We start from the raw sequence: 27474 nt of genomic DNA on the forward strand, positions 1-27474 counted from the left end.
GAGAGTACTAGAGAAGATGAGGTGGCAGCTTGTGGTAACAAGAGTAAATGACTAATTTCATTTTCCCTTCCACTTTCCTAAATATATAAGATAAAAACAATATTAATACAAATGATATATCTTTTACTCTCCCTTTTTATATCTTAAAATAAATATTTTTTTAGAATATCAATATAATATTTCTTTTACTATTATATCTCTATTTATTAATTTTTTATTCTTTTCAACAACTCCAAAAATTATAATAAATATATTTTTAATAAATAATATAAACTTTATTATTAAAACTAATATATCTAATCATTTTTTTTAAAATCATGTATAATTTAAGTAAAATATTTATAATGAGACTGATGAGATATTTTTCAATTACTAGAGCATAATAATTTTTTTTTGATGTATCTTCAGTTAAATTCTATCTTAAATATCTTTTATTGAAAAAATTATTTTGAATTGAGTTTTTGATGTTGAGGTGGCCTTTTGAATTGAAATTAAGGTAAGAAGAAAAAAAAACAACACAACCCATAAACACTCAACCCCTCATTCGCGTTGAGGATTTTCAGAAAGAGAGAAAGAAAAATGAAGGCCATTGAAGCCTTACACCTACGGTGTATGCTTCCACTATCTATCACCAAAAAAACTCTCTTTACACACCAATCACCAACCCCATTATCATCCATTTCAAACCCACAATTGAGTTTAACCTTATCATCTTCTCAAACTGCTACTGTCAGAACAAGAGCAGGTTGGTTTTTGGGTCTTACAAAGGACAATAACAACAAGAAGATGAATTTGCCTGATACTGTTAAAGCTGGTGACCCTGTTCTTCATGAGCCTGCTCAAGAAGTTGATCCTAGTGAGATTAAGTCTGAGAAGGTGCAGAAAATTATTGATGATATGATTAGGGTCATGAGGAAAGCTCCTGGTGTTGGGTTAGCTGCTCCACAGATTGGAATTCCTTCTAGGGTTAGTTACGTTTTTGATGAATTTTGTGGTTTATGATTTATACCTTTTTTTCAATTTTGTGGGTTTATCTTGTTTCACTTGCTCTTGCTTAATAGATTAAGGGTGTACTTGTTTTGTTAAGGATGAGAATGTAGAATGGAAGTACTTTTTGATTGCTTGTTTGTTCTGTTGTGGAACCAGAAATGTGTAATGATGCCTTGATGCGGTGGAGAGAGGGCTGACATGCAATGTTAGCGCTCCAACGCCAAAGTTAGTTCCCGAGTGAAAAGTAGTGTGAGGGTAAATTATGGTTAGAACATATCTCAAGTCGTGAAAAGTAGTGTGAGAGTAAATTATGGTTAGAACATATCTCAAGTTGTGAAAAATAGTGAGAGTAAATTATGGTTAGTTAGAACATATCTCGGGTCTTGCGCGTGATCCCTTATATATGAGGGGTGATTAGAAATCTCCTTGTTTTCCGGAGTGGTATACGGGAGCCGTTGGATGGCATCCAACGGCAAAGAATGATCTGTGGTGTGGATCGAATATGGGACTGGAAGATGGAGGTGAATTGTGCCTCCATCACCTTATGACTTTGGATTGATGAATGAACCTTTCTGTTACTGGTCTCTGGCCTCTAGGAACACTTGCTTATAAAATTGAAAGTGAAGTTGTGGAACTCACTTTCACTCTAACTTGAAAAGTTTTCAGTTCCTATAATTTGAAAGTGAGTTTGAACTTTGTCTTTTCATGTATGCAGATAATTGTTTTGGAAGATACCAAAGAGTATATTAGTTATGCACCAAAGGAAGAGACCAAAGCTCAAGATAGAAGACCTTTTGATCTTTTGGTATGTTCATATATGCTGAGAAAAGGAGATTATTCACGGTGAATATGTACTTTTGTCTTAAAGGTTCATTACTTTAATAAGTATTTCAATGGATCCTTTGTTGCAGGTGATCCTGAATCCCAAACTGAAGAATAAGAGCAACAAGACTGCCCTATTTTTTGAAGGGTGTTTGAGGTTTGTCAATATTTGTCCTTTCCATTTAATCATGTTCTTCAAAGCTGATATGCCAATGTGGTTATTATTCTTTGCCTAATGGCTAGAGAGTGCTAATTGTTTCTTCCACATACAAGTTTTCTCAACTTGCTGATACCCTCTTGGTTGGCATTTGTTAAGAAATGTAGTTGAGTCTAACTCAACCATACAAAACCGATTTGTAGGGTGAGGATTACCCTCACTTATAAGCACATGTTCAAGCCAAATATTGTTCGATGTGAGACTCTTAACACACCCCTTCATGCCCAGAATTGAACATATGGAGCAAGGAAATAAATGGTGTTAGAAATTTAAAACTATAAGCATTTTTAAAGTATACTTTGTTAGTAGTGAAGTACCATGAGTATAATGCTTGAACATGACTCCTAAAGTATTTTTTCCCAAATTTAGCTCCACGATTTTAAAGGTTCTATGCTTGTGTTGATGTAGCATGAGACTATTCCAGTCAATGTATCGATCTTTGATTGGTTTTGATTGATGTTTACTAAAGAGAGATTCAATTGATTGACATTCTTTAATATAAGCGACAAATTTGCTATTTCATAAAGTCGAGGGACTGAAATGCTGATTTGATCAATTCTGAACAGTATAGTTTTTGTTTATTATTATTATTTTTTATGTAGAAATACTGTGTGAAATAACAATATTGACAGTCCTTCAATCCATGGCGCCATGAACATGTTTAATTGTTATGGCATTTTGCAGTGTTGATGGATTTAGAGCTGTGGTGGAGCGATACCTTGACGTTGAAGTTACAGGTTTGGATCGTAATGGCGAACCGATTAAAATAACTGCTTCTGGTTGGCAGGCCCGGGTTTTGCAACATGAATGTGATCACTTGGAGGGAACTCTATATGTCGATAAGATGGTACCTAGAACTTTCAGGACCGTAGAAAACTTGGATCTGCCTCTTGCTCAAGGGTGCCCGAAACTTGGCCCTTGGTAAAACAGGTTTTGCGACTCTGCTGCTGCCTCCGATAAAATCATCAACACAGGTTTCTTGTGCATGTTAGTAAGAATTTTACATTTGTAGATCCTAAATTTTTAAAGAAGAATTTTGTCATTTCATTATAATGTATGAGAGTGAGCCGGTCATTGTTACAGTTTTGAACTATTAAAGCAGCAGTCCAACAATGCTCCAATCTGTCAGAAAAATATTTTCAAAAACAATAATGTTTTGAAGAATTTTTGGCATTAGAATTATTTGTAGGGGTATTTAGGTCTTTTATCATTTGATTCACTTTTTGTCAAAATTTCAAATGGTAAAAGATTTAAATACTCCTGCAAATTCGGCCTGCCAAAAATGATTCAAGTCATTTTTCAATTACAAAACCTGATGTTTTCATGTCAAAAGCGAACTGCTAGATGACTATGTTAATGAAATTTTGAAAAGATGCAATCAAGGATTATTGTCGTTGGATGTTAAAGGTGTATGCTGTGATTTGCAAGCATTAGTTTATCGTGTAGACCAACCTAGACATTTTTTCACTTATTTTTCTGTTTTTGATCAAATTGAAAAATATTACTAAGAATATCCTTATTTGCCCAATAGACAATTTAAAAAGAAAAACTACATAATCAAACCCTATTGAGTTTTCTAAAGGGTTCTTCTTCTTACCCTTGGTCTTGAAGAGTCATCCTATAAATACTCAAAGTTGTCTTTCACTATTTTGAAAGGATACTTTTGTATGCACTTTATATACGACATTATATTACAAGTGCTTATCCTATAATATCTCTTGATGAGCTGACCTAGGTGGATCTCCGCGAGCATCTAGTGTCATGTAAAGATGTGATACTCTTAAATACAATTGGATGTAGTTGAATGCACTACTCCATTGGTGAGGATATGACACACTTTGTACGTCCTTTGGTACCAGATTATTATAGAAATCATCATACATCACATTAACGTCTCAGCGAACCATAGTGGGAGGAACATACATGCTCGGGCAGGGCAGATGTGGATACATTAGGCGTGACTCACACGCCAATCATCAAGTGTAGATGACAATGTCATCCAAAGGACGCATATGATGGAGATCGTCATACTATGTATAACATATATCATCTACTGCAATGCGATCAATAAGCACTTTAAAGGGCTCGACCGCCTAACTCTTTCTAAGCGGGACGAATGTGCAACCATGTGGCTGATCCTCAGAGTAGTCATCAACATATGACCAATCGGAGATGCATGGAAAATGATGGAGGATCCATACCTGAAAATTGTACAAATGAAATATTAGTAATGGCGTAACGCAAATGTTATGAAATATTAGTAACAACAAAGGTGCAAATATATTATCGTAAACAACATGCAACTTAAAGAAAACCTTTAGCTAACTTCGAGTACAAGCAAACCAAACAAGCGTCCCCACAATCGTACTCATGAATTCGGTCGAAGTCAACAAAGTATCTAAGGTAAAATACATCTACAAAATAAGAACTTTTGTTCACAAGTATGCACGTGCCAACCAAATACATGAGGTATGACCTCATGCATATGCTCTATGATGCATAATCTGTGCATCATCACCATTAGCCTCCATTGCCGCAACCATGTTGTATATATACAACTTCTCTAGAAATTCAAATCATTGTATATATACAACTTCTCTAGAAATTCAAATCTAGCATGACACCCTATAGTGTCTTCCAGCTCCTTTAGGTCATCCTCTTGGTTAGCTCCCAAATAGGTCACTATCATTTCCAGTGCATCAGGTGTGGTCATTTTAGAGTGGTCTAATAATTTGTCCCTAATTAGAAGATGTAGGAAGGATGACACATCATCCAATGTGACGGACATCTCACCATGTGAACGATGAAAAAACGACATCTCTGAGTACCATCTCTCAACGAAAGTTAACAACATACCATTGTTAATAACAATATAATCATTCATGCATAAACCATTGCTCTTCTGGCTGTTGCAGCCTCACAATCTTCCTACCATGGCTTATGCATTTTAAAGCATCACAATACTGCAAAAAATACATCATCGTTAGAAAGTTTGAATATTATAACACATGTTTCAAAGAATAAATACAAATAAATTTCACCTCTCTGTCCCGTACGTGCCTAGCAACATGGTTTGTAAATAAAGGGAGTAGTGAAGTGTCACATGAGCCTCCTCCAAATTCCTTAGGAATGATAACATTGACAACAGGTGCAACAACCTGGACTGGTGGAGCTTATGGGGCAACAACGAGTAGACACTTCTGCATCAAATGAACTGACACCAACCGATGTTCGCAAGGGTCAGGATCTCTTTCCGCAAACAAATGTATGATGGGATACTCTATCGTGTCTTAATCGTTCTTGGTTGTAAGTCATGTTACCTATAATTAAACCAAACAAAACATAAAAAAATCAAACCCAGATGAAAGAAATCAAAATAAAAAATGCAGATAAAATACGGAAGTGCACTTCCGTATTTTTGAAAAATCAAATTCATACAAATTACGGAAGTGAACTTTCGTAGTTTCCTAAAACACAGAAAACACAAAAATGGCAGAAAACGCAGGGAACACAAAAATGGCAGAAAACACATGTCTCAATAAACTACATAACTATGAGCGTAACTACCTATATAGTATGTACCTTAAACAACCTAATGTACCTATTTAGTAATGCATTTAGAGAAAATTAAAAAAAAAGAGGAAATAAAAAAACTTACCAAATGTGTAGCGAAAGCACTTAGGTTGAATGCATGTTTAGTAGTGATTGATTAAGTACTTGGATTGAATGGAGTAGAAACATTTGAGCAATGACTTGAGAAATGATGGATTTAAAGGTATTAGAGAAGTGACTTGAGAAGAGATTTTGGTATGTTTTGCTGGATATAAGGAATGAGAAATGTTTGGTGCGTATATGACTAAAAACCCATATATTTTCGTAATTGTTAGGGAGATGCATCTCTGTACTAATTTTTGGCAAAATGAGGGTGTGCCTCACTTACGAATGGATGAGGTGTGGATGAGTGCGTTCGGAAATGCATCTCCGAATTATATAGACATTTTTGATTTTTTTACAAGGGTGCATGAGCACCACTAAGGGTGCAATAAGCAATCCCCTCTACTAATAGCTAATCGAGCCATTATATGAATAACTTTGTTATAATCTCTATTGGGTTACTCGTAACACCCTATGTCTTTCTCACACCCCCTAGCAAAATTCAAAATATATCTTTATATTTCAGATTTTGAAATCCAGACGTGCCAAATACGCAACAATTTCTCTATGAAAACAAGAAAAATCATAGGTAACTATGTATTCAGATTTTGAAATATGGATTAACAACATACAAAAATTGGAATTCAGACACGCCTCAACACACCACACCAAACACAATCTTAGAATCAGGCAAAATTAAAGTCACAGGGTTTGTCCAGATTTCAAAATCTGGATTATACTTTGTTATCACAAAAAACATAAACATTTTTAGATAGAGTATGAAGAAAAGCATAACTTAATATGGATATTTGTTATTACACAAAAAAAATACATAACATAACATAGATATTTGTTAACAAAAATCTAACATGATATTTCATCATGAACAAATGATTATGGATATTTCAACATCTTTAGAATATCGTTGGTTGATCTTTCCGTTGTCGCATCCACCTCGATTGGACCCTTAGTTATGTAACAATGAAATATACTCTACATAACGCTTACATTTGCATCCGTCTTCAACTCAAACTAACTAAACTTGGTCTTCCCTTTATCAACGAGAGTAAACGATACTCGACCTTAACCACTCTTTGATTATCTGTGTAGGGCAAGAGATTCTCCAATTTGGATTTCAGACCTACAAGAGGGGTATCCTATGTGATCCTAAATTCAAAAGTAGGCGTCATACCGTTTACGTAAACAAATGTGTATACTAATATTTTTTCTCTCCATTATAATGTGTTTTTGTTAACAAGATACGAGGCATATTTATACAAATTTTAGATGAATATACACCATAAAAAAACAATCATGTCTTAAAGGTGAATATGAATTTTAATTTTCGAACTCACCCTATTATGTACGTAATAACACTAAAAAAGGGCTTGTTCGGATATTTAATCCCAAATTCACCCCAATTTTAGAACATATATGAGGTTTCTCCAGATTTTGAAATTCGAATTCACCCTTACAGAGTCCAAATTACAAAGTCTGTTTTAACAAATAGACAAAACTAGCTTTATGACGTACAAAATATTAAGTCTAATATTTATAAAATTTAATATTGTAACATTAAAACACATCAAAGAAAATTTTACCTTGTACCCCTACAATTAATCCCATACCCCTACTAAAATTTAAAAATTCCCATTTTACCCTTAATTGGTTTTAACCAATTTACCATTTCATTTTTACCATTCTGTTGAAAATTGCAAAAATTACACTTTCACACCCCTCGCACCGGAACTCTTTGGAGAAGACTTCCGGTATGTATTTTTCCAAACCGGAAGACTTTAGGAAAGACTTCCGGAACACAAAAAAAAACAAACCGGAACACTTAAGGAAAGTGTTCCGGTTCATATAAAAAAAAATTTCAAAAAAATTTGCATACCGGAACTCTTCTCCAAAGAGTTCCGGTATGCATTATGTGTGTTCCGGAAGTCTTTCCTAAAGTCTTCCGGTACGTTTTTTTTTTTTTTAATTTTTTTTTTTTTTTTTTTTTTTTTTACAGAAATGGAAAATCTTCCCAAAATATGTGTAGATACTACTGATGCGTTTATGACGACGGAAAGATTTGGTACACGAGAAGAGGTTATCAGATGGATTAAAAAGGTTGGAATCGACAATAAAGTAACTGTTATTATCAGTCGTTCAGATACTGAAACGGGGAAGAGAGGGAGAAGTAACAAAATAATATTTGGTTGTGATAAAGTGCTTCCAAGAAATGTGGATGTCCATTTAAAATCAGGTCGACTCCGGCGAAAGATGGATCTGGTTGGAAGATTGATGTAAAATGTGGGTTACATAATCATGGTTTACCTGATAGATTAGAAGGTCATTCGTTTATTGGTAGGTTGACCACAGATGAGAAGCAACATGTCGCAGATTTGGCAAAGAGACATGTAGCACCTAGAAACATTTTGCTTTCCTTGCAAGACAAGTTTCCTGAGAATGTCACTCGGATTACACAAGTATACAAGCATAAGAGTGTGATAGAAAAAGAGATAAGAGGTCCAAGGAGTGAGATACAACATTTGTTTAAGCTTATTGAGGATGCATGATATGTGTATTGGAGTAGAAAACAGGATGACTCGGAAGTGGTGAAAGAGATATTTTGGGCACATCCTGATTCAGTTAAGTTGTTGAATATATTTCCGATTGTGTTAGTTATGGATAGCACCTACAAGACAAACAAATATAGACAACCTTTGTTTGAAATTGTTGGCATGACATCGACTGAGTTGACTTTTGCTGTTGGATTTGCGTATATGGAGTCTGAGCAAACAGAGAATTTTTGCTGGGTACTGGAGAAATTAAAAGAGTTGTTTGTGAAGAAAGACATGTGTCCACAAGTGATTTTGACAGATAGAGATCTTGCTTTGATGAAAGCAATTGAAGTTGTGTTTCCCAACTCGATTAATTTGCTATGTAGATTTCACATTAACAAAAACGTTGGTGCCAAATGCAAACAACATGTGGTGAATGACCTGCAAAAGACGATAGACACATTATGGATGGAAGTTGTCTGGGCTAGTGATGAGGTTGAGTATGGTCAGCGGTTGCATCAACTTGAGCAAGCATGTGTTGATTATAGTGGATTTATTAATTATGTGAAAGACACATGGTTGACTCCACATAGGCATAGATTTGTTGGAGCATGGATTAATCGAGTCCTACATTTGGGTAACACAACGACTAATCGGTACGTCTTATAATTTTGTATGTGTTATTTTTATATCTGATATTATTTTTATGTTTTTTTATGTGTTATTTTGAATATCTGATATTTTTTATATCTGATATTTTTAGGGTTGAATCTGCTCATTGGAAGTTAAAGCAGATGTTAGGAAACAGTATAGGTGACATGGTCAAATGTTGGGAAGCCATGAATAACAACTTGAGGTTACAACTGGGAAACATTAGAGCTTCATTTCAAAAGAGTTTTTACGAAGTTGAGCACACGCACGTAAGTCCCTTTTATGGTTATTTGCGTGGTTCCGTATCTCGAGCTGCTTTGAGACGTATTGCTGAAGAGTTATTGAGAGTTGATTATGTTGGAACTAACAGGCAAATATGTGGTTGTACTCTTAGAACATCTTATGGGTTACCTTGTGCTTGTGAGTTAGGAAGATACAGAGTAGGTGGTATACCGATACCCATTGATGCTGTTCATGTTCATTGGAGGAAACTAACTATGGAAGTTGAGTTAGAGATAGGTGAAGATGATGGATCAGAGGTGGATATGACGGCTGCAATGGATGAGTTGTGGAGACGATTTAGGTCATTAGATGTTATTGGGAAAAGGGCATTAAGGAGTAGGGTATGTGAACTAGCATACCCAACAATGACAACATTGTGTCCACCACCTGAGAAAATAAAAACCAAAGGAGGAGTGAAGAAGAAAGGGAAAAAACCAGCAGATTATGATGTTTATAGGGACCCTTCGTATCATGAGTATGTTGATAAGGCATCTCAATCTTCACAAAGGCAATCTCAACCATCACAGACTTCGAAGAAGATCAAATTATCAAAGAAGCAACCACAATTCATTGTTCAATTTCCTAATCATATTAGGTCATACATTGAAGATGTAGTTAATGTTGAATCAGATGGTAATTGTGGATTTAGAGTCATTGCATCGTTGCATGGATATGGTGAGGATGGTTGGTCAATGGTTCGCAGAGAGTTGGGGTTGGAATTAATAGACAAGGATAGGTCAACTTTGTATGACAAGTTATTTTCTAATCGGTTGTCAGCTATGAGAGAATCTTTGATGATAGAATCGTTTGGTTCACAGCCACCTGAAAAATGGATGAGTCTACCAGATATGGGTTACTTGATAGCGAATCGTTATAATGTTGTACTTGTCTGTTTAGGCAATCCGTGCATCACTTTCTTTCCGATGACAAGTTCACATTCACCAAATGTCTCTATTTATTGCATTGGTTTTGTTAACCAGAATCATTGGGTTCAGGTACGTATTTATATGTCTAAATATTTTAATTATTTCAGTTAATATTTTATGTTATATGACTTAATCTTTTAATTATTTTACTTTATCAGGTTAACATGAAAGAGGGGTTTCCATTGCCACCGGTCACATTAGATTGGAAGAAATTTCGTTCTCATATAGCAACTACTTGGATGCTAGGATTTGCAGGACGTATGCAACATTGGCAATTACTTACACCTGTATTAGCATGATTATGTAATCAAAACATAAATATGTAATCAAAACATGAAATCTATATTATTATGTCTATTATATTCAAAGCTTAATACATATAATCAATGTGAACGAGAAATATGCAAAGCTTCAAATAAATCAGAAAACTGTGGATCTTCCTCTTCAGCATTAACCTGTCTCAGATAGCGACGAATCAATGTAGACACACGAGCCCAATCAGGATCAGATGGCCCGACGTCATATACAGGAACGGGTACCTCTCTAGGAGCGTCACGATGGGGAGGGACCAACTGTGGATGGGAAACACGATAATACCACTCCAGATAACCGTCTACTACCTCAGATGGAGTGGTGGCCACGGAAGATGAACCGATCACATCGACAATACTCTGATGGTAACTGATCCAATCAACATCAATATCCGTCGCCATCATACAATCCAGAGGTGGGGATGGAACATACTGCCTATACCCGAACTGACGTAAACATCTATCAGGCAAGTATGGAACAACTGTTTCACCCCACTTCAAACAACCCCTGTAAAGACATATCTCATCAAATACACGCCATGCTCTATGATCCTCAAATGGTCGCCAGATGACGTCGGTAGGTGTCAGCTCGTCCAAAATAGGTCGTAAATCATCGACCTTCAGGACTCCCTGTCTATACGACCATCTCATCGCTCGGGGAAGACCACAGTTTCCAGCAGGATTCCAATTCTCCCCTCTTTTTCCAACAGTTGGAAAATACTCGTGAATCCAACATTGTTACAAAATAAAAACATAATAAATAAAACAAATTAAGTTACAATATTTTATAAAATGAATCCAACACTTAATTAACAAAATTAAATTATATACCTGTAGGAGAGTAGGATATCCACCTAGCTGTTTGCAACTGTACATGGACGCATCTCCAAGATATCGGTAGAGGGTAACTAGTGCAGCTGCTCCCCAACTATATCCTGAACATCCATCCAAGTCCCTAAACAGGAGGAAGTATCGTGCCTCTACAAGTGTAAAGGTCTTATCAGCAAATATGGTGGAACCCACCAACATCAATAGATATGCTCTAGTCGCATATGCCCAGTTGGAAGCAGCCCTATGATGTACGAATATATCATATAACCACTCCAACTTGTAATACGACCCCCTGCAGCTCCGAACATGTGACTGTGCCTGACCCTGTGACACTCCTAGGTAGTCAACAGCAAGTTCAACAGCTAGCTCTTCAGTCACATCCTGAGGACTCCAAAAGATACCCCTAATGGGCAAGTGAAGTAGACATGCGACATCATCTAAAGTAATGCTCATTTCACCAAACGGCATGTGAAATGAAGATGTCTCTAGATGCCATCTTTCCACAAATGCAGAGACAAGATTTGTGTCTATCTTGTTCAGACTCGTTCTCTGCAGTGAAGCTAAACCGGATCTAGATACCCAACTCTCCATCTGTGGTGGAAGAGCCAATGGAACCCTAGAATTCAACTTCAGTCCATGTCCGGCAACCTTCAACTCTTTCTTTGGTCCTCTTTCCTAAAAACAATTAAAACACATATTAGAAAACAAATTATAAAATATTCAACTATTATTCATTTTCAAATATAGCCCGTTTACTTACCTCACCGAACCATATATGTCGAGCAACATGATGCTCGTACTTCACCAAAAGAGACGTATCGTACGACCCTCCTGGATATCCAGTCGGCTCAGCTGCAGCTGCAGATGAAGATGCACCCCGGTCTAACGTGCGGACTGGAATCCGGCCATCTGCACCTCTTCTTCGAACCACTGCAAAAATAATGTTAAAAAAAATAATTAAAATTAAAAAAAAAAAAAAAAAAAAACGTACCGGAACACTTCCAAGAAGAGTTCCGGTTAGCAAAAAAACCAAAAAGCCTTCCGGAACACTTTCTTAAAGAGTTCCGGTATACATCAACCAAACCGGAAGTCTTGAAGAAAGTGTTCCGGTATACAAGTATACAAACCGGAAGACTCTCTAAAAGACTTCCGGTTCAGTGTCCATTAAAGACAACAAACCGGAACTCTTTAGAGAAGTGTTCCGGTGTACAAATTTCCAAACCGGAAGACTTACTCTTAAGTGTTCCGGTATACAGTGCAAAAACGCCAAAAATTTGTCTTCTCCTGAAGTCTTCAACGAAAATGGTAAAAAAATTTTGAAATGGTAAATATACCCTATTTATATGAGGGTATTTTGGTCAAATTTTTTTTAATGTAAGGGTATGGGTACAATTGTAGGGGTATAGGGTAAAATTTTCCACATCAAAATGTGTCAAGATTACATCGGTGAAAATAACAAACTAACATTACATACAACATTATGTCACCACTTAAATACATTGTAAGATAAAACTAAAATGTATCAAAAGATGTGTCACCAGCTAAATCTACATCTATGGATGGTTCCTTTATTGAGTTTTCCTAATTCCATTATCTTTTAATGGTTCTCAACTTTGTAAACTCTTCCACCATATCCAATAAATGTTTGGCCAAGTTTCAGCTTCTTTTGTGGAATAAGATGTGCATTCAAGGGATGTTTGTGGTATAAGAGATCATGCTTTCAAAAAATCTTGAATAAAATATTGTGATTTTGAAAGCCACACAATACACATAATGTGTCCTACTGGATTTTGAGGTGTACCACTTCAAAGTAGAAAAAATATTTCTGAAAAGTCATATATTGTTAAATCGATACACACCCTATTATATGCACTTGCTATAAGATGATCCATTTTAGAGAAACACAACCATTTTTCCTCTGATGCTGCATTACTAATATAAGGAATAAGAGATTCATTAACTTTATCGTATTGTTCTTTTTTCCCGTTTATTTTTTTGCATGATTCCTTATGAGCTTTCTCTTTGATAAGATGCTGGTGGACAAATGTATGATTTTCCTCTCCCTAACCCAGCGAAGCTAAAACAATGCGATAGCCGTAGTTACTATTACCTTTAACATCTACAAGCCGATCAATGTATTTGTGCATAAAAACCTGCATCTCTTCAATGTGTATCATTTTTGGTAAAGACGGTAAAGGTGATAAAGATGGTGAAGACGGTGGTTTGCTAATGCGAGCACCTTTAAATGAACTTCTTTTAGACTATGAACTTGGAAAGTCTAGAAAAAGTTAATTGACTTGCTCAAAATAGGCCGAATATCACTTTCTTGAATTGCCACTTGGTGTTGCTTTGAACTTCTTAGGAGCATCTTTTGTTTTTTCCGATTTTGCAGGTGGTTTCATATTTGTGGTTTTTGGGTAGGCTATCTTTCGCAGCTCATCCTTGATGTGCATTTTAATGTTATAATTAGTTTTCAAAAATCTCTCTTTACTTACCTACCATTTTTCATAGTAAATATAGTTGATTTACTCTCTTTTACCATACCATTATATTAAAATCGAAGCCTTTTGTAGTGCGTGTAAACCTCATCCATACGTAAGATTTTATCAACTCTCATCTTCTTGGAAATTAAACAAGGATACAAAAGACCGTATGTTCTTCTAAATGTACAAACACAATTGAAGTTATCTAGACATGTTTTCTCTGCTCACACATATTCGTGATAAAAAAAGTTCAATCCCGCTTGGGATATACTGCAAACCAACTATGAATACATTTGTTTTGTATATGGATTTATGTTATAATTCTGTGATGCTGCAACCAAATGATGTTTGTTTCTTGTTATGTTGATTTGAATAATTTGGTTCATCGATTCCAAACCCTTACACAAATCAGTTTTACTATTTCTCAAGCAATTCTTCAATGATACAATATCAAATTCAACTCTATTAGTTGTAGTTTTTCAAAATTGATCGAAACACAAACAATCTTCTCGTTCATCTGGTCTAAAATTATGCTTTCACATATTTCAAAAAATTTGGATATGCCACACATCCATATGAAATGTATGATAGATTCATCATATAATTCCTCAGTAGAAAAATTTATTATAACATTGTAGGAATCAATTATGCTTTCCAATATCACACTAGGTTTCACCATATTCCTGTCTTCACCTTTGATTTCTTTGGTCCCTACCACATGCTTAAGTCTATCTCTCACATTTATTTGTTAGATAATACCTACACAGTAAAGCATATGATATAGGAAACACTTTTGCAACTGAATTCATCAGTGCATTATCGCGATCAGTGACAATTATACATGACATGTTTTCTTGGTCTTTCAACATATTTAGACACATTTCTAAAGCACATGTAACATTATACTTTTTTTTCACTTTCCAAAAATGAAAACCCAATTGAAAAAGTCATCTCAATAGAAGTAATACCATCAATTTCAAAATGGATAATATGTTTTTGGTATGAATCATGTTCAATGTTATGTCATAAACAATTTTCTTCTCTTTAGAATTAGACAACATACAATTGGATGACCATGGTTATGAATACCACAAATTATATTAAATGTCCATGTAACATTTGCCTTGAGGTAGTCACACAACTTAAAAGAACATTCACATTTCCTCGATCTGGTGACATCAAATTTCAACTTCAAGATATCATTGTAACAAATACTTGTTTTTTCAGAACCAGAATCTGACCTCCGATAAGAACCAGAATCTGACCTCCGATCCGAACTCCAATAATAATGATGAATCCTAATCTGACAGCCTATGTGCATACCCATTGAAGCATATCCATCTTCAAATTGTTTTCTCCTTCACATTGTGTTTTCTTCTGAAAGATACAAATCCCCAAAACTCTTAAAAAAAGCCTCCACCAACAACTCTCAACGCCATGAACATAAAAGCACATTCATTTACACCAATCCTCAACCAAACACATCAACAAATAACAAATAAGCAACAATCCTCCTCCTGCAATAACAACACATCATCACGGGTAAAATAGAAAACAAAACGGAATCGCCACCGATGCGCGAAACATAAAAGCCAGTGCTGCAAAAATCAAAACCGCCACAAATCTGAGTTCATCCACACCATCCCTGCACTGCAACTATATATATATATATATATATATATATATATATATATATATATATATATATATATATATATATATATATATATATATATATATTTTCATCTCACCGCACTACCACTGCCACCAGTGGTTCTTTCCTTTTCTTTGTCTGCGTTTTTAATTGTTTCTACATTATTCTTGTTGCTGAAATATTATGCTGGTTGTAATGAGACGTGGAGCATAAAGGAAACATATAACATGTGCCTTATATGTTCATAGGTTTAATTTTTATTTTTCTTTTATATTATTTATGGTTGATGACTTCGTAGAAATAAGGTTAAGTAGTAACTTAATATATTTACACGATAGAACAATATATGCTACATGATAATTCAATAAAAGTAAATGTATTTTTTCGTAGTGACTCGTAGTTGTCAACTTAATGATTCAGTTATATGTATACATTTTGTTGGTTTTGAAATTTTTTCCGGATCTAAATTTAGAGGCAGTATTCTGATTTCAATTGAAGTTATTAGAAATGTCACGAGAAATTGATTAATATGATTTTAGTAAACTTACAATGTAATGAATAGGATTTTGTATTACTTGAGGATATATAATTTTATTTGGATTAAAGATTGATTAAAACTTCACCATATTGCTAGTAAGAGATTTGTAGAAACATCTTTAATGAAATGTGTTTAGGATTCTTGAGGTGCGATGATTTTTTTATAAAAAAGATAATATGTATACGTTTTTGAAGAGTTTAATGATTTTTTTCTCTCCTTTTTATGTACAATATTTTCTTCAACAATAAGGAAGTGTTCCTTTTATAAATGAAATTTGGATGAAGAAACCGTTGCAACTTGTTATATATGAATCTATCCATGAAAATCATCTTTCTTGAAATTAGTAATTTAAAAAGACAACTAGTACTATTCTTTGAATACTTTTTACTATTCATTTGTATCCTATGACATAAAATGCATACTGTCAAGTCAAATCACTTTTAAATATCTTTTATGTTATTTGGTGCTCAAGTAACTTATGTATCCTCTTATTTGTATTCTTGTCACTTTTTTCCTTGACACTTCTATCATCGGATTTGTGTTCTTGGATTTGTATCTTCGACTTTTGCATCCTATATTATATTCTTTCTTCTTATTTCATGTTAAGGAATATTATTCTTTTAAGAATCATTATACTATAGTATAATATATTGAATGCGAATGAATGAATGTGTTATTTATTTATATTCAATAACACATATCAAATAGCAAATAAGATCATAATCTTAAATTATATTTATACAAGGGTTTGTTATCTTCAAAATATCAAAAAAAAAAAAAAATCCTCAAGTGATACATCAAAACTCGTTCGCTATTTGAGGTGGCTACTAAAGAAGAGAATAGGAATATTTTTGGTAAGTGCGGAGATCTCTTGAATCTTCTGGGTGTTTATCATTTTTCTAGCAAGAGTAACTATTAATATTCACAATATCATATTTTATTTTGCAGATAAGATGATATGCTTAAACATTGCGACTCAGATGAAGAAGGCATTCAGAAGTACTCTCTCGTTATTGCACCACCTCCGAGGTGACTTCCCTTAGAGACGACCTTTAAGATCTTAAACCTTTAACGGTACTTTTGCTTGAGCAACCTAGAAAAAAAGTTATCTTCGGCCTAAAGGTGATCATATGTGAAAGCCCCACCATTGTTTGGTGACGAGAATGTTCTTAGACTTTTACCCTGAGTAATGTTCCCAGACAAGGAGCATAGACGAAAGACCTTTTTTTTGAAGAACCTTACTCCAAGATAACACGAGAAGAAGTGTCAAACTCGGATAGGCGTCTGTCGCAGAGACATCATTGCGTTGAGTGACTGACCGAGTTGCTTTAGAAGGTGCCATTGCCAACAATTATGAAAATGAACGGTGATATGATCGATTATTAAACGGTTTCAAAGATGTATACGGCGAAATTTAAGAAGTTTAAAGTGGAATTTCGTGAGAATCAAGAAACAATTCACACATATCGCATTATTAATCTGATGTGGAATAAGAAATTGGTGAATTGTTGGCGAAGTCCATCATGAAAGTTCTCTGGTACGGTGGTGAGAGTCTCTAGAAGATGGAGAGGGAGGTGTACATGTAAGGTTAACATTCAAACACTCAAATCAATAAAGTTAGAGAGGTGAAACTCGCAAAGTGTACAATGAGTCATATCTTGGTGTGACGCAAAGACACACTTATATATGGACGACAACTAGAACCGTCTTCGGTGAATAAGGTGGTTGACGCGGGAGACTGTTAAATAGTCTCTAATGATCGAGATAAATGTGGTACAATAGTTCGTCAATCTAATAGACAGAACTATAGATTGTATTTTATATTAGATCATTCTTATTGAACCTTTTGTCAGCTCTTAATCAAAAACTCTTTTGATTTCACATTAAGATAAATATCATTACTCCTTCATTGTCTATGTACACCGCTTCCAAATTCCAACAACTTTGAATGGATAAGCTAGCAACAATGTTAATTTTTCACTTTTCAAAATATTAAATTTGAAAATATGTGATTACTTGATTGATAAATGGATGTAGTGAATCATAGTAATTAATATCTGTCAATAATGACTAGACTTGGCACATCTACTTTCAACTAAACATTGAAGTTGATGAGATTTAAAACCATATATTAGTGTCTTATTGCCTTGATTCTTCCTCCACCTTTCCTGTCTTATTGTCTTGGTTCTTCCTCCATCATTTACGTCTTTATTCTTATGGAATTATAGTACTAATTCGTGGGGATTTCAATCATGCCACACAAGAAGATCTTTCGGTGCAATTATAGTACCTACACTATGGAAACATTTTGATTTGGATAAATTATTTGTTCAACTTTCAAATCAATTATATTAGATGAGATTTTGCACTACCTACACTGAATCGTTATAACTTATATATACAATTTGATCTTAATGGTTTGTTTTTATATGTTGAGTTGTATCACCAATTGTTTTTATTTGTTCAATAGTTCTCTATAACATGTAAGAGTTTTAAGGACAAGCAAATCTTTGTTTTTATGACCAATAATTAGGCAAATAGTGTGTCACCAAATGATTCAAGGAAAATCTAAAATTAGAGAAACTTCATTTTTGTTTAACCATTTATTTTAATCAACGCATATCAGAGTCAAAATTAAAATTTGAATAGGTTAAATAAATTTGAAGAGGTAAATCATTTTTGTGAATCAACGCATATAAGTCAAAAGTAAAATTTGAATAGGCCAATATAAATTAAATAAATGCATAATATAAATTAAATAAATGCTGCCAAGTAATATTTGTAGGATTGTTTATGCTATATTTCAATAATAAAATTGAATCAAACCGAATCAAATTATATGAAAATGTATTTAAATTGAATCGAATCATTTCAGTTTATTCATAATTAAATTGAATCAAAGTTATTAGGTTGATATACCGTATCGAAATTTTAAACTGTACTAAACCGTTAAAAATTAATTTTTCCAAATCAAACCATTTATTAAATTATTTTTAAATACTTTTTTAATTTAAAACCTCTTTTAGTATTTTTTTCATTTTCAATTCGGTTCAATTTCAATTTCGATTTAATTCGGTTTCAATATCGGTTTGATTCTAAATCTGTTTGAACAATATGGTTTGATTTCCTAACTAAATATAACGGTTTGATTATTTTAACTTCGATTCGATTCCAATTTTCTGAAAAAACTGAATTATATGTTATAAGTCAAACCTATCCAATTTAACTTCTTTTATACAAATTCTAATATTAACCGTCAAAATTGATTGATTCGCAATTATTCACGGATTGTGATATGAGTGTCTAAGAACATAAATAAATAAATTTTTGTTAAGTTTTTAAAAAATATTAATACAAAAAAAAAATCAATTAAAAAATTATTATTGTTGATTATTTAAAATAAAAATTCATAAATTGTAAATATTATTAATCACAAAAATGTTAAAGAATTTTTTTAATATATACTTCAAACTAATAATTTGTAGTATTTATGTGTTTGGTAACTATATTTTTTTCCCGGTAAATTTTATAATGGACAAAACTATAAGAGATAAAAATATAGTTAGTTTTAAAAGTATTTTGTAGAAAGTGACAGACAAACTCGTGAATCTATGAATTTAACCCTCACGTTTTAATCAGTTAAACTAACTACAAGTCAAAATTTAAATATACTTAAAAAATATCCAAAATTTATATATAATCAGTCCATATATCCACTTTGGATCAAACAAGAATTGAATATAGAACCTTCTCATCAAGAGTCAAACACATTACCATTACACCACAAACGCTTCAGGTTAATTTATTTCATCATATATTTAATATACCGTGTATAATTACAGTAGATTAATAAATTATTAAAATTTAGTTGAAATTTTTTCCACTTAGTTTTAAGATAATGTATAATTACATTAGATTAATTTGTTTCATCTCTATATATTTGTCTTAATTATTTTCACTTAGAACTTTTATACCTATTTTAAAATTTTAAATTAACTAAATATATATTTAACTTTATTTTATCATTGTTTTAATATTTGCATTTTAATTTCTTAAGAGTACAATCGTAGATTTATATTATAACGTTAAATATAAAATATAGATAATATCCATTCGACATATCAAATATGAACGTAGATAGTTAAAATATTTATGTTTATTTAAAATTCATTATAATAAAATTAAATAAAATATATATTTTTTATTTTATAAAAATAATTGTTTAATAAAAAAGAGTATTGTATAAAAGAATATTTTAATTTTATAAAAATAAACATTAAATAAAATAATGGGTGAAACATAATTATGAAAATATTAAATAAAATAATGAATGAAACATAGTGTAAAAATATAGTGTAAAATAAAAATAAACATTAAATAAAATAATGGATGAAATATAATTATTTTCATAATTATTTAAATAGTGTAAAATAAACATTAAATAAAATAATGGATGAAACATAATTATGAAAATATTAAATAAAATAATGGATGAAACATAATTAGTTAAAATATTTAATGGATGAAACATAATTACTTGAAACATAATTAGTTAAAATATTTAATATAATTATGTTATAATATTAAATAAAATAATGGATTTCATCCATTATGTTTCATCCATTAAATATTTTAACTAATTATGTTTCATCCATTATTTTATTTAATATTTTCATAATTATGTTTCATCCATTATTTTATTTAATGTTTATTTTACACTATTTAAATAATTATATTTCATCCATTATTTTATTTAATGTTTAATTTTATTTTACACTATGTTTCATCCATTATTTTATTTAATATTTTTATAATTATGTTTCATCCATTATTTTATTTAATATTTATTTTTATAAAATTAAAATATTCTTTTATACAATACTCTTTTTTATTAAACATTTATTTTTATAAAATAAAAAAGATATATTTTATTTAATTTAATTATAATGAATTTTAAATAAACATAAATATTTTAACTATCTACGTTCATATTTGATATGTCGAATGAATATTATCTACATTTTATATTTAATGTTATAATATAAAATTGCGATTGTACTCTTAAGAAATTAAAATGCAAATATTAAATAATATTCTTAACTTATATATTTTAAAACAATAATAAAATAAAATTAAATATATATTTAGTTAATTTAAAATTTTAAAATAGGTATAAAAGTTCTAAGTGAAAATAATTAAGACAAATATATAGAGATGAAACAAATTAATCTAATGTAATTATACATTATTTTAAAACTAAGTGAAAAAAATTTCAACTAAGTTTTAGTAATTTATTAATCTACTGTAATTATACACGGTATATTAAATATATGATGAAACAAATTAACATGAAGCGTTTGTGGTGTAATGGTAATGTGTTTGACTCTTGATGAGAAGGTTGTGTGTTTGATTTTTGTTGGCAGCATAATTGGAAAATTAATCATAACAAAAAAAAATGGCAAACAAACCCTCTATATATATATATATATATATATATATATATATATATATATATATATATATATATATATATATATATATATATATATATATATATATAATATTCTTTTCTTTTTTACATAAAAACCAATATGAGAGGAGAAAAGGAAACAAAATGGTAAGTGTTATCGATGGTCCACAAGGTCTAAAGACAAAATGTCCAATTATAAAGCAAGGGAAGCACGTGTGAAGAATATGTAGACCTTCATTATATTTTAAATAGGTAATTCCGCCTTTAAGAGCATTAATAGTTATTCAGATCAATATGACGGTTGACTACGATCAATGCTTCATTCCACCTTATTTAATCTGAAAGTGTGTCATTCTAAGGTATTCAAATTCATTCTTACTCTTACATCAATTCTCATTCTCTCACTAACTTGGATGTTGAAGTTCTAACATTGCAGATCAACACCTCTCAACCACACTGAAAGCTAAAGTACACCGTAGTAAGCCTACTTCATCAACTCACCGAACAATTCTGGTTTCACCATGGAACAGTGGCGCCATATGTGGGAATCCAAATCCGATTCCCACGAATATCCATGTTCAAACCTCCTCTAATATAGAGATCCAGATCTCTTATCTTAGAACTTCAAATCTCCATTTCTCGATCTTCCTCCTCGAGTTTCAATATTCTTTCCTACATATCTCATTCATATTCATCCATCATGGTGGCATCGAAAGCCACTCGATTATTCGTTCAATGGCAAGCCACCATTACAAGTGCTGAAGCTATCAAGGATCCACCTTCTCTTCCTCAAACAGAGAACAATCTTGTCTTAGTAGCATCCCTATCCAATATCTCACAACAAGATTCCGCTTCACCGAGAGTCGGTCAAGGAATATTCCAAAAAATTATGTTCTTCAGATCCATACAACAATTTCATCTAGACGAACCTTCACACCGACTTCTGCACTATCTATGATACCTATATATGAAATGCTTCCCACCCTTCAACTCTTACAAGATAACTTTGGCGTACAAGGAGAAAATGATATGCTGAATAATTATTTATAACATGGTGCAATAACAAAACTCACGAGTCTTAGCATAATGGCTAATCAAGATTGAAGAGACCCTATAACATGTCAGTCCAAAGAATAGTAATGTGCAGGACGTGGCCTCCCAAAGAAACCAAGATACCATTCTTTAGCTAACTTCCATCGGAGCAGCGACACAACAAGGATAAATCCCAAGATCGACTCGCCGTCACCAAAGACACATGACTCCTCCCCCCAGTCTTGAATGAGGAAATGGTAGCCATACTCCCCCGGAAGTCTTTCGTCCTCAAAGGACGACGATGCATGAAGAAGACGCTCTGGTATCAGAGCGGAAAATAAATCATTTATTTGCTTGCATCCTCGATAGTAGGATTTCAAGATTACTAGAAAAGCCGTTGAAGCTTCAAGTCTATGATGGGACCGAGGACCCAAACAAATACGTCAAGTCCGTGAACAACCATTTAGAATATTATCACGCCTAGAGAGGAGTAAAGTTCATGGTCTTTTCTCTATCTTTGAATGGATATGTGATGATCTAATTCAAGACCCTCCCAAACATGAACATTGATTCTTGGAAAGATCTTTGCGAATCATTCACTTCCCATTTTATTGCATGAAAGAGACAGTCAACATTAATGGCCATACTCAGTGGGATCACTTAGAATAACAAAGAGACCTTATGAGAATACATTTGTTGCTTCTCCAAATTGGCATTAGTCGTGGAGGCACATATGATGAGTTAAAGTGTTCAGTATTTGAAAGGGGGTTGAGGCAAGATTGCATGTTTTTGTGAGAAGTTGGGGCTCAAGGAAGCCAATAGTTTAAATGATTTATTGAGTAGGGAACAACCTTATATCAATTAAAAAGAAAAACTCCTATTTGAGGGAGGAAGCCAAGGAACGAGAAATTCTGGATTCAATTGGGTGGTAGAAAAATATGGAGGCCATCTTAGAGAATAAGGAGAACATAACCCCAAATCCATATTCAATGCTTACGCACTCTAAATACTTATATAGGGAAATTTTGGATGAAGTGTGCAAATATTGAGTTCAAGGAGGCCGAAATTAGGAATCTCTATCCGGTCAGGGAATCGTCTCAAACAAACAAGTCCAAGTACTGTCATTTTCATCTGAATGATGAAATAGAAGGACTTATTAAGAAGGGATGATATCCTGAATACACTCGAGATAGTAAGAGAGGTCAGGGAAGCCAAAAAGGTTCTCTGAAAAAAAATCTCCTCGTAGGAAGAAATCCCCTAAGAAGACCATTAAAGTTATTTCCAGAACCAAAGGGAAGGATACCAGCAGAAAAGAAGAAGAAGGTCATAAAAATAGGCTACAATATATCACATCCATCACGGATGGTGCCTAAGAGCGAGTAACCCCTCCAAATGGACAATGAATAAGAAGATTGTCTAGCTAGTGTTCGTTAGTAAGAAGGATGGAAACTCTTCAATTTGGGTGTTAGAGAGACCAATCATCATATTTTACGACGGTGGAAAGGTAGAGGATCCCAAACAAGGTCTTCCCCTGGTGATCCCGACCATAATTATGAACTTCTACGTGTCCTGAGATCTCATTGATGGCGGGAGTTCCTTCAATATCATGCACTCAAACATTTTCAAAAAGGTGGAGCTGAAGAAAGAGAAGTTATGACCCTACGAAAGATCCGACATGCAAGCCTTAAACAAAACAATTACCTATCTATGGAGGTACATTTAACTGATGGTCACTCTGGGATAAGGAAGGAATACTAGAACGGTTGACTCGCAAGTTTTGGTAGTTTCTTGTAAAAGTGTCTACAACTGCATCTTAGGAAGACCCTTTGCGTCTCAGGTCATCCTCAAGTTGGAATATCATAATGCCCATGATGAGATGGTGACAATAAGAGTCGGCCTTTATGGGGAAAAAAGGATATAAAAATGCTCCAATAAGACCAGGAGAAGGGAGAAAGTAAAGATATTGAGATCAGCGTGACTTTCTTGATCAGGCAGTTAAGAGAGATGACTATCTGACCCCTGACAGGTAAAGCGAATCACCACGGATAGATGTGTGCAAGTAACCAACCTGGGTGAAAGTCAAAACCAACTATCACACCCCTAATGGTCAAATAAGAAGCAGCCAAACCGTTAGGTTAATTTTAATCCAGTTAATATGTAAAGTTATGATACATCGTTATGATGTGCAATGGTTATCCATAAAAGAGTAAATAAATTTCCATTAAACTCTCTCATTTCCTTATGATTATAAAGGTGACAATGAGTCAGGGGTGCTGTCAAAAACGCCACTGGCATACGAGTAATGCAATCAAAGCCCCACCACATAGACTCAGAGGTGTGTTCGTGAATGCCATTGGCGTACGACTAAAACAATCAACCCCTAATAGTTTCAGCATATAGATAAAGAGAACAAATAACAAAGTGGAAAATACTGAATCACCCCTTCTTTTTAGATAAACACTCTAAAGGCAATGGTGTGTCCAATTTACGTCAACCTCAAACTAGGTTTTCACCTAGGGGAGGGAAGGGGTATTAACCCTTGTCCGAGCACGGTCCCTAGATACATCCAATAAAACATCAAGAAGTATCTCAGAAGAAAAGCTATATCCCATATAAATAAAGTCTTGACTGAAAGCAATATCACTTAAACAAGTAAAAGCAATGGTAAGTAACAAAACTAACATACAAATTCAGAACAAGAACAATAAAGCTTACTTATTCATTGAATGTACACATGCCACATACAAGCACGCCGGTAAAAAAGGCTAATCCACCAAGGAAACCACCTTCAAATATTGAATCTCTCTGTCAAGATGGACTTGCTCTCAAGAGATAAGCCACGTGGGATAAAAATGCTCCACAAGGCACTTTCAAAAGAGTCTTGAGCGATAGAGTGATTCTCTTCCAATGATTTTGCATACTCTTTGGACAAAGCAAGGTTCTCAAGAGGCATCTCACAAAGGCCATCCTCATCATTCTTCCGACCTTCTTGAGACTCCTTCAAAGACACCCTAGCTCTTCTATCTTTCTCTAGGAAGGGTCCATGGAACAGTTTGCTTAATCAAGAGCATCCTCCGCCTTAGATAATGATGCCAGAGTAAAAGCTAAAGCCTCATACTTCTTTGTCACCTCATTAGAAAGGAATTTCACCTTCTCAACCAGAGTGTCAGGAAATGCTAAAGGCTTAATGACAACCTCTATACCCATAAATGAGGCATACATTTCCCAGATTCCTTTCAAACATCATTTTCACTTATAAGTAATGGATTCAGCGCGTTATTTGAGCATCTCTTTCTCCCTCCGAAGAAAGTTGGGTAAAAAGACTTCCACTTTTTCAACAGCTCCAAAGGCCAAGACGGAAGATACCCGACAAACGTGGTATGTCAAATTTGATAACTCCCCATAGAGAGCTTATTTAGTCTTGTTTGAAATATAAGAAAGATATCGTCTGAATAGAAGCCTAGATATTCTCAGACCATGGTGATCTAAAAATATAAGAAATGTATTCTCAGACTGGTGAGCTATAAATACACGAGGCAACCTAATTGGAACCGATACACGCTCCTCAGCGGACATCAACCGGGAAGGCTGTATAAATGGAATATATACCAAAAGTTCTTCAATTTTAGGCTAAGATATGAACTTCCCCCATCCCCTTTTATATTCACACCAATATGAAAAAAAACCATGACAAAATACTAACTCACCAGATGCAGTTGCAAAAGTGAGATCATTAAGTGATTCCTGACACTAATCTCGAAGTCATTAAATGGAAGGCGGAATCCCATAAGGGAGAATAAACACTCATGAAAAGGAATGACACACCCATCATATTCACTACATAATGTCTTGTTTCCATATGGTGGAAACACCTCCAGTCAGGTGAAGGCCCCATATCAATCAAAGTCTAATATAAGCCACCCTTACGAACAAAAGCATAAACAATCTCCAATGTTTCCCAGTCCACCCAATCGACCGAGATAAAAAAAATCCTTCTGAGACATAGTTGACGCCATTACCATTGTATAAAAAAAGTCTATGAAAAAGAGACTAGTACGAACAATATGGGATAAGCAAGAAAGTTCAAATGCAAAAACTCATATAAAAAATGTCAATGGGGGAGAAACCTATCGAAAGAGAAGCAACAATATCAATAACACACTACCTAGGAAACCTTAGAAAAGATGCAAAAGTAAGAAGAAGATGTTAGCTTAATCTTAAGGAAAATGTATCGATTTCTCATACATGTCAAGTAAAAACGAGTGAAACTCACAAGAAAATATCAAGTACAAACGAGCGAAACTCGCAGGAAAATGGATCGATTTCTCATACACGAGCTTTACCAAAAACTGGAGCAACAAAACTCGCAAGAAAATATGACGATAAAAGGAAGAAAGAATTTCTCTAGCAAGCAGTGAATGGCATAAAGGACAAAATGACGCTTCAAGAATCTGTTATATGTGCCTTATCCATTAAAGATCGTATAATCTAATCTATTATATGTGCCTTATCCATTAAAGATCGTATAATGTCACTACAACTACTAACTAAATTGCTTTAACAATATACACTCTCCGGTCACAATTATAAGTAAAAAATGATCTTAAAATTTGGTCACTATTATAAGTAAAAGTCATTAATTTGTAAACTAATTAATTCTTGTATTATTAGTATACTCTTCATTTAGCGTAAAAGTATTAATGTTGTAGTTAACTTATCAAATCTAACTATAACTAAGGATATTGATTGTAACCAAAATAAAAAAAAAAATAATTATATTTAACTAACTTTCTTAATGAATGTTAAAATAGTTATTTTTGCTTATAATTATGACGGAGCAGTATTTATCATTGTCTATTTTTGTGTTTCCATTAACAATTTTATAAAAGAAAAAAATATGGGATAAAACTATGATATATCAAATTATGTATCTATTTTAAAACCTTTTCACAATCAACAATGGTAATTGGGATGATAAGGATTATTTGTATGAAGGAAATTACTGTTGTATGTTGTTGTTCTTGAAAAATAAGAGTTTCAATAGTTTAATAATTCATATTTTTG

General features: G+C 33.3%; 3 protein-coding genes across 3 annotated transcripts; 2 read left to right on the forward strand and 1 right to left on the reverse strand.

The window, feature by feature from the left end:
• The first annotated feature begins 458 nt into the window (after positions 1–458).
• Positions 459–3111, forward strand: LOC127107596 (peptide deformylase 1A, chloroplastic). Its single transcript, XM_051044889.1, has 4 exons — positions 459–966; positions 1706–1795; positions 1902–1969; positions 2714–3111. Exons 1-4 carry the CDS (start codon positions 580–582, stop codon positions 2952–2954), a joined length of 786 nt encoding a protein of 261 aa, XP_050900846.1. The 5' UTR covers positions 459–579; the 3' UTR covers positions 2955–3111.
• Positions 3112–7694: 4583 nt separating this feature from the next.
• LOC127107598 (uncharacterized) lies at positions 7695–10491 on the forward strand. Its single transcript, XM_051044890.1, has 2 exons — positions 7695–10160; positions 10250–10491. The coding sequence occupies exons 1-2, from the start codon at positions 8949–8951 to the stop codon at positions 10388–10390; spliced, it is 1353 nt and encodes a 450-aa protein (XP_050900847.1). The 5' UTR covers positions 7695–8948; the 3' UTR covers positions 10391–10491.
• Positions 10492–10712: 221 nt separating this feature from the next.
• Positions 10713–13410, reverse strand: LOC127104929 (protein MAIN-LIKE 1). The gene is made up of 4 exons (XM_051042068.1): positions 13344–13410; positions 11994–12286; positions 11426–11908; positions 10713–10772 (listed from the first exon to the last, which is right to left on the reverse strand). Exons 1-4 carry the CDS (start codon positions 13408–13410, stop codon positions 10713–10715), a joined length of 903 nt encoding a protein of 300 aa, XP_050898025.1.
• Positions 13411–27474: the final 14064 nt, after the last annotated feature.

Source organism: Lathyrus oleraceus, chromosome 7, assembly GCF_024323335.1.
Source record: "Lathyrus oleraceus cultivar Zhongwan6 chromosome 7, CAAS_Psat_ZW6_1.0, whole genome shotgun sequence".
In the NCBI taxonomy this organism is placed as follows: Eukaryota; Viridiplantae; Streptophyta; class Magnoliopsida; order Fabales; family Fabaceae; genus Lathyrus; species Lathyrus oleraceus.

Excerpts from the sequence above, each read along its gene's own strand:
- LOC127107596 (XM_051044889.1), top strand. The coding sequence starts at position 580 with ATGAAGGCCATTGAAGCCTTACACCTACGGTGTATGCTTCCACTATCT. Across the intron at positions 967-1,705 it reads AGATTGGAATTCCTTCTAGG|ATAATTGTTTTGGAAGATAC; the intron begins GTTAGTTACGTT and ends TCATGTATGCAG. Across the intron at positions 1,796-1,901 it reads GAAGACCTTTTGATCTTTTG|GTGATCCTGAATCCCAAACT; the intron begins GTATGTTCATAT and ends CCTTTGTTGCAG.
- LOC127107598 (XM_051044890.1), top strand. The coding sequence starts at position 8,949 with ATGTGTTATTTTGAATATCTGATATTTTTTATATCTGATATTTTTAGG. Across the intron at positions 10,161-10,249 it reads ACCAGAATCATTGGGTTCAG|GTTAACATGAAAGAGGGGTT; the intron begins GTACGTATTTAT and ends TTACTTTATCAG.
- LOC127104929 (XM_051042068.1), bottom strand. The coding sequence starts at position 13,410 with ATGATACACATTGAAGAGATGCAGGTTTTTATGCACAAATACATTGAT. Across the intron at positions 12,287-13,343 it reads TCGGCTTGTAGATGTTAAAG|AAAGTGTTCCGGAAGGCTTT; the intron begins GTAATAGTAACT and ends GAACTCTTTAAG. Across the intron at positions 10,773-11,425 it reads GAGCATATCTATTGATGTTG|TTACCATCAGAGTATTGTCG; the intron begins GTGGGTTCCACC and ends TGATTGGATCAG.